Source organism: Saccoglossus kowalevskii, chromosome 5, assembly GCF_978046115.1.
Source record: "Saccoglossus kowalevskii chromosome 5, keSacKowa6.1, whole genome shotgun sequence".
Classification (NCBI taxonomy): Eukaryota; Metazoa; Hemichordata; class Enteropneusta; family Harrimaniidae; genus Saccoglossus; species Saccoglossus kowalevskii.
The window spans coordinates 35,172,550-35,186,453 of record NC_140645.1 but is presented as its reverse complement, the minus strand read 5'-3'; the positions used below and the strand labels follow the sequence as shown (position 1 = coordinate 35,186,453).

The window sequence follows — 13,904 nt, the reverse complement described above, 5'->3', positions numbered from 1 at the left end:
GAATAACAACTGCGAACTACATGTTTTTGACCACTCACTAATAAAGGACTGATCAATGCAGTGAGCTGAAATACACGTTTTGTCACAAACATGAGTTAGTGAAACAGAGATTCATTGGTGAACATATTGTTCTTATATTATTCCTGCTTACCACTTCTTGGCAAGATCTGGCTTCAGATTCATTGGATTAGTTGTCACCATTGCTCAATACAGCAGCTACTTTGAGGTAGATTTTATAAAGTCTATAACATTGGGGATGATAATGAAACGTTATGGCATACATCTGTGCAAATCCATCTAAGAATTAACCGCATGTTTGGATGAATTGATTGTGAATTGCTACGGTTAGGTGAGTTTATCATTTTCCCATAATGTGTGTAATGCTGACGGTAAAGCTGTTGTGGGGCCCTTTGGGGTAACAAAAACAAAATTACCCCTCTTTGGTATCTAGTTTGTCATGATATATATGTATATATAAATATATTATACCTTGAAAATGGCGCATGCCATATACGTCATGCCACATCAACTTGTCAATCACTGTTTATGACACAATTTTCCAGCAAGAGTTATTACTGAAGTAGCGAATGTCATTGGTGGAAAACAACTGGGACGGTCCGAAAGTTACACACGTCATGATTACAAGACGCATTGTAAAAGCAGAGAGTCAGATCATCGGAATTGAGCGAAGCTTCGACACAACTCTGATCGGCTGAAAAGAATCACGTTACGTATCGAGTAAGGTAGGCTTCACATGGTGTGTTATGTGTATGTCTATTATAACGCAGCTTTTGCCGAATTGAAACGATTTTGATTTTGAGTGATTCGGCTATTGCATTTACAACTGGGAGACCGTATTTATTACATCATATTATATATCATTATGAGCTGGATATATGCTGAATTCTAAACTTATTGATTCTGTATTCTCATTTAGGCCCTCAAAATGAACATCGTAGGGTCTTTCCCGTAGATGGCCGAATGAGTGCCAATTCGGGCGATACATTGTTTCCCCTCAAACAGTGTAACTGTTATCCATTCATTGTATTAAGTTGATATTTAAGGCATGGACAAACAACTAGGCGTGACACGCACTTAATTAATACTTGTTAATCACCAACACGTTGGTAAACAGAATTGCGTTTAAATATAACAACCTTACAACTTCACACCTTTCTCTAAATACGTGATCTAGTCTGAGAAATTGATAGTTATGTAATTACGTAACATCGCAGCCCGCATTATTTTCTATTAGGAATACTACTGTTAATGTGGATACTACTGAAACTACAAACAACTGTCGCTTTTCCTTGAATTACAGAATGTGGGCGTACACCTTATATTATATAACTGTGTGTCTGTGTATCTACAAGGTACAAAGTGCCAAGCTTAATGACGGGGTAAGCTAGCTATTGTCTACTGAGCATGTACTTTAAATTTTATACAAAAACAATACAAAGAATAATAGCGGAGATAGATTCGTCGTGCATTCCATTTGTAGAACATATTGACAAATTCATTCACATTTGACTCAATATATCATACTTTCGCATCGTTCTGCAATCCATTATAATGGTATGGTTTTAAAGGTGAGTATGGTTGAGTTGTTTTCACAACTCTTTTGTGTGTTATGACTGGAGCAATTTCATAGAAATCGTGAATACGCGGCCATAATATATTATCTTGAACGCGATGACCGATCACGTTCAATGTCGTCAAAACACTTTGTATCATGCGACACGTAAATAGGCAATTTTTCTTTGCAACTGACTCGTATCATTAACGTCATTGAGTACGATGACACAGTAACACCGGGTATTATCCGTCATAAACATCACATATGGTACAGCATTTTTTTATTTCCAAACTCATTATTTACATTATCCGTTCAAATATATCGCGGCCATTATCTATAACGTCGTCACAGCACCTTTCACCATGCAACACGTGATATGCGTCGTGTGACCTTGTATTCCGTTGTAACTGACTTGGATATTTAGTGTCATTAAGTACTTTTACGCAGTAATACGGGGCAATATCTGCCATAAACATTACATGTGGCACAGCTATTATACATTATTACCAAATTCTTAGTTACATGAAAATTCGTATTTTTAATCGATATGACACATTCAGCCTCTTCTCAGTAATTTAATAGCAACAAATTTCAAAGCTTCTATACGGCATGATGTGTGACATACTGGTTAACTTGTCTCTTAATTTTGCATCCTTGGTCGGCGCACCCTCTGCAGTAGAAACGAGTACATTCTGCCCATTTACCGGACATGCGGAAGGCCGTTAAGCTGCCAGTCCCGTATATTGTTCCTATGCTATGTGCATGTAAAACTCAAGGTGATCTGAGACTTGTCGCAAAGAGTAGCACTTTCCACGGAACAACTGACGTATTCCCCTCAATACTCGCCTGTGCTTGATTTTGTCTATCCCTCATTTCCGTATCTGTAAATGCATTCATGTACAAGAGTGGGTAATACTGTAAATGCATTAATTATTCACTTGAGTTATATTTCATATCGCTATTTTCACCGATAAATAAAATCCGCTAAATAAAATCCACGTGAATATGTAACATAACAATGGCACTCATTATCTATATGTCAAGTTCGTGAATAGTGAAATTAAATGCCAGTGAAAAATAAATGGTTTTACAGTAAGCATTTTTAAACATGTACATAATGTGCTTCAGACGCATTTAACCTTGTATTGAGCTAATTTCATAAATCCCTCTCAATGTAAACAATATTCTAAGCACTTCAATGTACATTTCTGAAATGAACTTCACTGAGCTGTAATGAAAGTATACACGTATTAAAAAGAATGCTACGTCTTTGAGCCCTTAGTATTTATTTATATATTATTTGTTTGCAGAAAGAGTTACAGAAACGTGAATGTAAGTATTTGCATTTATTATTATTGTATTGGTGTGGAATAAGTATTAAAGTGCGGCTCTACAATTCCCGGAATTGCAGCATTGGGTCGTTGGGTAATTTTGTACACAGCTATTACAGTTTCCACAGTCTCAAATAAGTGGTCGAACAAACAGTTTAGAACATATTACTTACTTTATTAACAACATAATTTGGTGAGCAATATATGAGGGTAAAGACCAAGATAAATATTTAAATTTAATATTTACATTCCAGACCGTGATGGCCTTATAGATATAGTAGACACGGATTCTCGTATCAAGGTAGCAACACCAATTCCAGACATGACAGAAATGACTTATTGCATAATGATTAACTCGTCATCTACCAATGATGGTACTTTGATATCTTATGCTGTACCTGGTGATTTCAACGAGTTGCTTCTATACGACTACGGTAATCTCAAAATAGTTATTGATGATCACGAATCACATACAACTGGAATTTCTGTCAATGATGGTAGATGTCGCCATATCTGCGTCACTTGGACATCTACAACTGGTCGTTATGAGCTGTACCTCGATGGAGTAGTAGTGGCTAATGGTAACTTTGCACAAGGAGCAACGCTTCAGGGAGGTGGCTCACTGTACCTGGGTCAGGAACAAGATTCATTTGGTGGGTCATTTGATACTCACCAAGCGTTTGTTGGACAGATCACGAAATTCAACATGTGGGGGCGTGTTCTTAGTGAACAGGAAATAACTGCTCAACCCGACTATGGTGATATTTATTCATGGGACTTCTCAACTCTTAGTATGACAGGAAGTGAGGTAAAGAGACTTGTGAATATCTGTGGTAAGTAATTACTTAGGTAGTTAATACTTGTTGAAGCATTATATTAAACACGACAAATGCACTTGTAAAGAATTTGAGAACACACATACACTGTGTAGATGCATAAAATTATAAGTAATACTAAATATTATTACAGAAAATGATATCAAAATATGAAAATACTAAGGAATTCGTAATCGTTTATGTTTTAGAATTTTTCACTTGGTACAAGGTTTAATGACACATATGTTGTCATAACATACACAGGTCTTTTTTGTTACATGCAATTTATTTGTGAATTAATTGAAGTTTCAAGCATAAGCTACCCTGCCCACCAGTCCCACTCCACTCGTTCCATACCAATTATTCTGTGTCAATGTATTACTTGCAGCATTGCACTGCACTACACTACACTGAATTATTTATACACTACTCTGCATTACACTGCACTACACCATACTATAATGAACTACACTGCACCACATGCCATACTACATTAAACCATACTACACATTTATAAGATTAATTTGTTAGAATGTACTTAAATTATTTTAATTCAATATTGGAATATATAAGAACAGATGATGTGAAGTGAGTCGCATATTAAATACTAATAGGATTATTGAAGATACACATCATTCAAACTATTCAACAGATGGTGACGCTATACAGTAAATTATGTTCATTTTTATTATGGAAATTAACATGAAACATCATTTCCATTATTTAACAGATGGTGGCTCTGTCATAGGTGATCCTCATTTCACCACATTGGATGGACGTCATTACAGTCATCAAGGAGTGTGTTGGTACACGCTGGTAAAAGACTGCTCTAATGTCAAACCAGATTTCAAAATCATTGCTAAATTTGAACCTCGAGAAGATAACAATAGTGGTGAATTCAAAACTAGAGTCATTGCTATCAATATAACTGTTGGTGATGAATATGCTAATGTGGATAAGCTAGACGTAGTTACAGTGAGTAAGAAATCAATCAACCAATCACGGATTACGCAATTTAAGTATTTTGTTAATTTTGATGGATTTTAATTTTGAGTAAAATGCAATTAGTACCAATTACAGATTAATTAACTTACAGGGAAACGTACAGCCCATGTCGCCAATCATACAAGTCGTGAAAACAAAAGAAAAAGTACTTATGAGCTTCACGCTGAAGGATACTACATTCAAGTTAGATTGGACCTTGCGAAAACACAGCTTCACAGTTAACCTTTTTGGTTCCGATTATCGTGGCAATCTGTGTGGATTATTGGGCAACTATAATGGTGATAGTCATGATGACTTCCAAAAACCTGATGGCACTATTGCTGATAACTCTTTCGACTTTGGTGAAAGCTGGAAAGTGCGTGGAATATCGTGAGTACCCATGTAACGTTCAACTTTGTGCAATAACACATTTCTTCTTTAGTATTTTGACAGTAGTATATTTAGTCATGTTTCATACTTGACTTCATCACTTTACGTCGTCAGGTGTGGGATGGTAGGCAGCACAAACGTTTTCATCAATATTTATAGTAACCATGGCCATATACCTGTTCTTTTGCAACATCACTTAAAGTTGATTTAACATATTTAATAACATATTACAGCCACACTTTAACATAGTGACGATGGAGTAACTTGCAATGAGGTAAAACACTGATAGATTGCCGTCATTGGACTTAATATCATCTATGTTGCTATTAACTACTGCACCAATCAAAATAATCCTAATACTCAAAACTATGTTATTTCGTTTTCTGCTGCGTTCGAAAAATGTTTTATTTAATTGATTTTAACACTGATTGCAATAAACCCCAGTGTTAAAAGGTTGATGTGTATACCCTAGCTCAAACATACTTTTAATAATCAACCCTACTTCATTTTAAAACATGCTACTGATTCACCAAACCAAGATGAATAACTGTATCTAATAACATTTGAAACAATATTTGTAAAGGTATTTTAATAAAAACATTTTTCACCCCGACTTGTTTACTTGTTGGTGTAAATTGCCTAAACAAAATTATTTCAAAGCAACAGTTATAGGCGTTTTTAATTTTTATATTGTTTTTTTTGTTTATTTATAGTTTTTTTTTTTTTTTTTTACGGCTTTCTTTTTCTAGTTTAATTACCGCTATGTTTAATATATATCGTGTCTCGAACTACTAAAAAAATTACTCTATAACTACATCAAGTTTTAATCAGCTTGGTAATATCTATCACCATATGTCACGATATTTTGATATAAGGTTAAACAACCCGTGCTCTGGGTGTATCCCAAAAATGTATGAACTAAACACACAATTCAACCTGGTGATATAACACCATTCTCGCGTGGCAATTATCTGCTATAGCTCGACGCCAGGGTCCGGTGATAATTTTACATTTTAAAACCAAGGTCACACTATATGTACATGCATGTTCACAATACAGTTCAAAAAGAAAATAGCCATCACTTCAACATGCATATGACCCGCCAGACCATTTAGTCAATAGGTATGCATGTTCACAATATTCCAAGACAAAACTTAGCACACATGTTCTTGATGTGATCCCAATATCTACATTGTAAAGTCAAAGGTCAAGGTAACATTATATATGTTTAAAATGTAGTTGTATTTGTTGATATGAATATTGAACAATTCTAGTGCAGGTATGGCTGGCATCTCTTCTGAGTGTTGTCTAGTTCTGAAAATCTTCACTCATGTTTCTCTGTATTTATATATACGGTTGATGAAGTTTGATATCACAAACAATTCTTTATTCAAAACCTCATTACACGGCATACACATGAATTGCATTTCTGGTAGTGTTCTTATCCACATATCTTTTATTTATCTTATTTACAGATGTAAATGATTGTGATGACGTACACCAATGATGATTTGATCCTACCAACCCATTGGTTAACAAGGAAAATGGACATATGGCAAATGGCAACGAACAAGTCGAATAATATTGGTTTATATTATATTATATTATATTGCTATTTGCATTTTTTGCGAGGTTTAGCTCCATGAATAGTAATAATGGGAAAACGTGGTATTAGTTCAGTTGTAAATCAAAATTAAACACTACGGATTAAAAGACTCTAGAATTCGAATTACGGGTTATAATAGTTTGTATCAGTGGCTGCATGTTTTGGGGTTCAATTGAAATAAACTTATCAAGACGCAATACGTGTATGGCTGCTTTGTAATACACGACGATGAATGCGATTTTAATAATTCTATAATCCGGATAAAATTGTTGTAGATGGATGCTTCAAGGTACTTTAATCCTTTTCGCCGGTGAGCATCCATTTATAACTGCATGAACATCTGACTAAATACAGTTACTGATGCGAGTCGTGTCCAAGTAGCTTTCCTCCGACGGAGCACTCCCTACTATTAAGCGGCTGTAACATCGGCTGTGATGTGTTACATGCAAGATCTAAACCTGAACTGTATATGTTTATGTGATGCAAACTGGCGACTGGTGTCTAAAATGGCTGCACCCTTAAACCTACATCCGAGTTACTAATTTTACTAAATTCCCTGAATGAATATGTGCTTATAACATGCTTTTCTGAGCGCGCCACGATCATGATCACATCCTGATGTATTATTAAGTCATAGCACTGCTAGTGCCATGATCTTGAATCTAATGATGTTAGGGAGACGCATATGAGCCAACACTGGTGAATATAATAGGTGTAATAGTGAGCAAACTCATCTCATCTTTTGGGGTTTTTTCACAAGTGTACATTGAAGGGCACTGCTAATTAGCGGAGATTTCCTAGCAGAATTGCATAACCAGATGTTATTAAAAAGTCCTCCCATTATGGAAATTACAATCGCCTTAAAAACAGTGGAACACATTGTGACAGAGTGACAAATTGAGATGAATGAAAACTGATATAAACTTGTTCAGTTCAACCACCCATGGTGTCTTGATGAATATATAAATTTGTTTTAGTTACAGTTAACAAAGCAACTATTTTAACGTGCCATTACTTTATATTACAAGCTAGAAATTCGGGTTAACATAATCAAGTGCTTTCAGTGTCAGGCATCATAGGTAAGCCTCTTTAGTGCAACAGCAACAGGGGAAATAACATCATTTAGTTAAAATGATCTGAGCAACTCAAATCAAAACATATTTATAGCAAACTATATATTTTATGAAAGCTGAAATATTCAGGAATTTGATAATTCATATTTTGCAATGATTGTTTACATAGGGGTCATGTGACTATGGATTAACTGGACCCTGTCAAAATAACAAATCAAAAAGTTCGGCTCGTGCGATTTAACCATTTGATTGGGGATTTGCAGAATAATGGCGTCATATTCACTTCATTAATTCAAATGCTTTGTTATGCTAAACATGGGCGGGTCATCCTACTCAAGTACGGTATATTTACTGATCTAGTTTATTTGCGGATTAGGTGAACCAAACATCAATAGGTTTAAAGAGGAACTAAATAGGGCTATTTTGGTGTTTGTATTTATCAAGTTATGTATATTGATTATAAATTTGAAAACAAAAATAAAAAAAATGATTATCTTCAGAGTTATGATTTAAATATGAGAAACCATAAACCTGCGAAGGACTTCCGTTCGCGCCATCTTGCCAAAAAAAACGCCCTCATGAGGTATAAACAGGTAAGGTAACAAAGCATGATGACGAAATAGTATCTGATTAAATATAAGCAACTTAGACTGGTGAACTGGACTGGTGAATTGACTTCTAGTCTAGGTTGTTTTGACTTTTACGTTAATGTTATTTACAAGCGTATCAACATACAAACATTATGGATGTGCGATTGATCGAGACAGGCATTTTGTTTTGTTTTTTGTCTAACTGTCTAATAAATGCTGTTTCCAGTACTGCACTGTGCGGCGTGCAAACTATTCAAAGTATAGATGCTGGAGTATGCAATCTTGAGTTCGTAGGGTGGTGGTGGAAACATTTTCGTCCATGTATTCACGGGGCTGCACTGGCAAATCATGGGACAAGTGTCACAGGAACTCGAAGCAGATTGTTCACATACTTCCGTGTAATTTGAAATAAAACTATCATCCGAACAAGGGGCATCGTCGACGATATACTCTCATCACTCACACTGGACTGATCTGAATCTTCACAGTACACCGTACTTCCCTGATCATAAGCCCGGAGGCATGAACACGCAATGGAAAAGTAAGGGATGAGCTTGTACTCGAGGACCAACTCAGAAAAAATGACTTTGTTTTGGGGTTAAACACTGTAACCATCTTGCAAACAACGAAAAATTATCCAAAAAAGTTATTCGTTCACAACGCCGGGCTCGGGAAAATAATACTTATTTTTTTAAAAATGAGTCATTGATTTGAACGACACTTACAATGAAGAAACAAACATGTTCATAAAAACACACACATTTTATTACAATACGATTTACATACCGTCTGAATTTACGGTGAAATAATGGGTAGGGTCTGTGAGGAAACAGTGGACGAAGGCATTTATCATTATCTTCGTTTTGGTATGTTTTCTATCGTACGCAAACTCTCGACGCAAAGCAATTTTCCACCATGAGGTTTTTCAGCACGATTTGACCTGGAACAACTTCCTTTGACATAACAGGTCATGTATTTCATTGACCAATCAAAATGATGTGTCGTAATGATGAAATTTTCCGATTATTGACGATGATTTTTTAACGCAATGCGGAAGTGAATTACCGCAATGTTAAAATGCGATCTGTAGCACTGATTGCAACGAAAAAACGATTTTTCCCTAAAAACTAACGATTCGCAATTTCCGAAATATAAATGACGGTTAATAGTAACCGTGGGTAAACTGAGTGTGGAGGAAGTATTTAAACAGTCACCTTTCTCGGTCGCCAACATGTCACATCGTTCTCAAAGTAAACCATGCCCAATAACCAGGTACACGACTTAACGATCACATTTTTGGCTTTTCGAAAGCTACTACTCAAATAGGGATTACTCCAGAATTGCAACATCGGGGTTCATCCTGAGTAAATGACAGAACAGAAAGCGTGCGAACCACGTTGTGTACGTTCGCCATGCACTCTGAAATTAATGCGAGTTTTCTCATAAAACTAAAAGCATGAACCAAACTACCATGCCAATCACGATTATTATGAAATGAAACCCACCTTTTACACGCATATTATAATCTTGAATGCCCTCAACTCGATAAATACCAAGTAAAAATATAGGAATGGGCTTCATACTCGAGAGGGACTTACGATCGGGGGAAGTACAGTACTTTAACGCAATTGGGCTTTCACTCTCAGAATACTGTGGTTCAAACGCATAATGCTCTAACCCACGTTTTAAAAAGCACATTGTGCATATAAAAGTTGAGTTTATACTAGTAGTACACAATGCCTGGCAGCATGAACGGCTATGTACAATGGCGTATACGAATGCGACCAGATACTAAAACGTCATAGCTTTTAAAAGTACCCGGATGTTAAATATGTTTGTTCGTTATTTATTCCCCTCCATGAATGACCTCCATGGTGTTTAATTGCAAGCACTTCAAATGCCTATCCAAGCTACAGTTATAATTAACACAAAATTAAACCACTGCAATATTATTTCAAATACAGTTTAGAATATACACAACTATAAATTAAGGCCGCATTTAGGTTCGCTTTAAGTTTAAATTATCAATACCGTTAGAACTTTTTTGTTTAGTTGCGACTGTAGTTACAACTACGCTGTCTAACGCATTCCTGAGAAATACATTCCTGCACAGTCACCAAATTAACATATTCACGTGATTGCGATATTTAACGCATCTCCGTCGGGTCTATTATATTGTTTTGGCACGGTTACTATTAACCGTGGTTTTGGTTACTGTCTGCGTCACATTCATCGGTTGTCACCATGGCAAGGGGAGATAAACGAAAAAAATTGAAACAATCAGCCATGAAAAAGGAGATGTACAAGAAAAACAAGCATATCGTGTACGAAGACCTCAGACAACCAATAAATAAATCTTTTGTCTCAGCAATGACGAAATACTTTTGTTGACTGGAAGGGGACAGGAAATAGTCTGTATTACGTGACACATCCCGTTTAAAAACAAAGCTGGCATGTGGCATCTATTCACAACATTGAATTTTCAAATGAGCTCATATCTACAATGACTGGAAGGGGTCAGGAAGTAGTCAGTGTAACTTCTGATAAATTATTTTGAGACCTAAGACGCATCGGTTCTGTAGGCGCTGTCACATCGTTTGTCTGTGACAATGCAACAAAAACATTACGAAGAATTCACGTTAGGTCTGGGTTTGAATATTCCTTGCAGCGGTAAAATCCAGGTGCAACCAAACAAACGTTGTCAGAAATCCTCCAAAAAGAGATGTCCTGTACCAAATGATATGCGTGCTGGGAACTGTTTTTTGCCTCTGACGTTACTGGCTAGAAATAATAAAAGAAAGCCGTGCGATCTGAGTCTAGCGGGTCTTTACGTTGTCATTTATAGTGTAACGCAAAATACGCCTTCAGCAATCAGCACCGGCGCCATAACATTTTGTTTTTTGTTTCTGTTTTTTAAACCAGGCTCCACTCATCTCGTCGATCACGGATTTATGACAAGCGGTCAAACGCCTGGCCATTCAAAATCGTCAATTCACGCACCCGGGAGGACCACAAAGTAGACGCTTGTAAGAACTGAATTTACTTTCCAACATGGCGGACGCATGCCGATTCAACTCGATGGCTGTCGTACTCTTTCGATATTATTGCTTATCATAGATATTCACAATATATATTTACTGCTCGATGACTATATAAATAATTATCCAGCAAAACAACTTTATTGTTGTGTGTGAATGAAACATTTTTTTCCAGTCAAAGCTGTGCTTGCTACGACGATCGCCAGTGGTCCCAGCTACTCGAGGTAATCGGTAAAGTGTATACGTCGTGACGATAAACACATACTGAAAACAAGTTATATGCGATATTGATGACAAATTAATAGTATACAAATAATAATGAAATAAAACAGGTGGGCAATTTAAGATACCGCGAATTAATAGTTTTTACGGTAGTGTAAATAGCTGCCCCATCCGTGGAGTCTGTCAATGTCCTCCACTAACCGAACTCCACCTTTCAAGGCAGCATGTTGCTACTTTGTCTTTGTCTACTTAGACTCCAATTTCACTAAAATTAGCGAATGTTTGTCACTCGCGCGAGCGTACTTCTTCATGAACAGAAATGACAGTGTTGCTGTCACTATACAAATCAATCTTCTCTGTACAAAAGTTACGTCTTTTAAATCATCTGAAACAGGATTTTATTTTCGGCTGTACCCACTCAGTCGGACCCGTTTCTCTTCACTCATGATTCAAAATACTTTTTTTTGACGACCTTGCCGGAAAAAGGTGTTGTGCGTCACGGTGCGCTCTTCCAATAATGAATGTGTGTATATGGAAACTGTTAACACTGACAATAAAACGGAAACTGATAAGATGGGCTTTTATTTACAATAGCTAACAGCCAAGCTGTAGAGACAACAGATTACTTGAAGCAACATAATGCTATTGTTCACAATTTGTCCGTCATTTGGATTATGTAAATAATTAAGTGGTTGTTTGCATTTTGAATGGCAAATGGAAGTCAGCTTCCTGTGCTCAGTTTTCTCTCCAATTTGCGTCTAAAATAACGTTAGTACTATTTTCTTTGTTAGTTGTACTGAAAGAATACACTAAAAGAGAGTGATATCCCGATTATTAAAAAACATGAAAATTTGACCAGATTTCCCCTGCTGCTACCTTACGTCTGGGTTGTGGGTTCAAATTGGAATGCTGAGAAGTGGGTGGAAAGGCCTTTTGTTCCTCTATCTGAACCTTGTGTGCTGCATCTGCGAGTGGGGGTATATGTTTCTTTGGGTAGACAAGCTGCATGTGGAACGGGTTGCCTCCACTGAGACACCTCTCGTTCGGCAAAAGTACACAAGGAATCGACATTCACATTCAAATGGTGCTTTCTACCAGGATCCCCTCAATCCCAGCTCCGACCACCTCATTGAATGAGAAGTAGTTGGGTGCAGGCCGTTGGTACTGGGTCTCCGCCAAAGCCTAGTCCACAGATGGGGAGTGCTAGAGGGGGTCGGCCAGATGGTACGTTGGTGTTGCGTCTCCCCTGGTTCCTCTCAGCCGGGAATCTGCAGTCAGAGCCAGTACCAGCGATCTTTCCAAGACCACTGCTTTCTCTACAGGTAACTCCCTGTAGCGTTTATAAACCCGTATTCTAGAGCCCTGTGTCTTCTACTAGTAGCTCATGAAATTGTCTATAGACACATAGGCCGATTAGCTGGGTCACTCCATCGTCAATGCGTCTTCCTCAGAATAATGAAACAAATGTCCGTAACGATTGATGACAATTATTTTCCTATATAGCTCAGTACAACCAAACTTTGCAAATGACGTATGAGTACACATATGATGAACGATTGACTGAAATAGCAAATAAATAAAAGAAAGAATAAATATCATGACTCATCTCTACACTAACACATTTTGGCATTATAAATTGACAATGCAATGAGTGGTAGACTGACAGCGCCATCTAGTGGCGAAACAACTGACGTAATGCAGCAAAAAATATATGCAAGAAATCTATCACTAACATATCAAATAATCACTTAGAAATCACTAGGCATGCATAATCTGTGAAAATATCATGAGCAAAAATGATGTGAATTCATCAGAGTACAGTACTAAGTGAACATAGTTTAAAAGCACATGTTATTGCACCATCGGTAAATAAACATTTCATGCCCTAACGCAAATACATGAATTATAACTCAAAAACGCAATCAAATGTTTCATACCGTATTTGTAGATCTTCCCAAGCACAATCGATCTCAGTATAGTCGTATTTCGGAAGTTTCTGTATGCATTGAACACGATTTGACGTAAAAGTATTTGAAGGTCAATAATTCTACCAGCTCTCAGGCAGCAGATAGCGTCCGTGTGTTCGTCATCTACTGCCTCCAAAAACAAGATAATAAATGCAACTCGAACTATAGGTGGCGCTATACCGTCAGCTAACAAAAGGCACATTTATGTGAAATACAAGATAGGGCTATAGAGCCTAAAATAACATTTCGGTGACAATGACTAAGTAAAATAATAAAGCACAAATTTGGTCATAACATTCCCCTTTTGAGGCA

The 13,904-nt window shown here is 36.8% G+C and overlaps 1 protein-coding gene across 1 annotated transcript; it reads left to right on the top strand.

Annotated features, from left to right (window-relative positions):
• Positions 1-2,285: 2,285 nt before the first annotated feature.
• LOC144343769 (uncharacterized) lies at positions 2,286-6,899 on the top strand. Its single transcript, XM_085498967.1, has 6 exons — positions 2,286-2,402; positions 2,887-2,908; positions 3,162-3,740; positions 4,453-4,697; positions 4,819-5,096; positions 6,572-6,899. The coding sequence occupies exons 1-6, from the start codon at positions 2,286-2,288 to the stop codon at positions 6,579-6,581; spliced, it is 1,251 nt and encodes a 416-aa protein (XP_085355093.1). The 3' UTR covers positions 6,582-6,899.
• Positions 6,900-13,904: the final 7,005 nt, after the last annotated feature.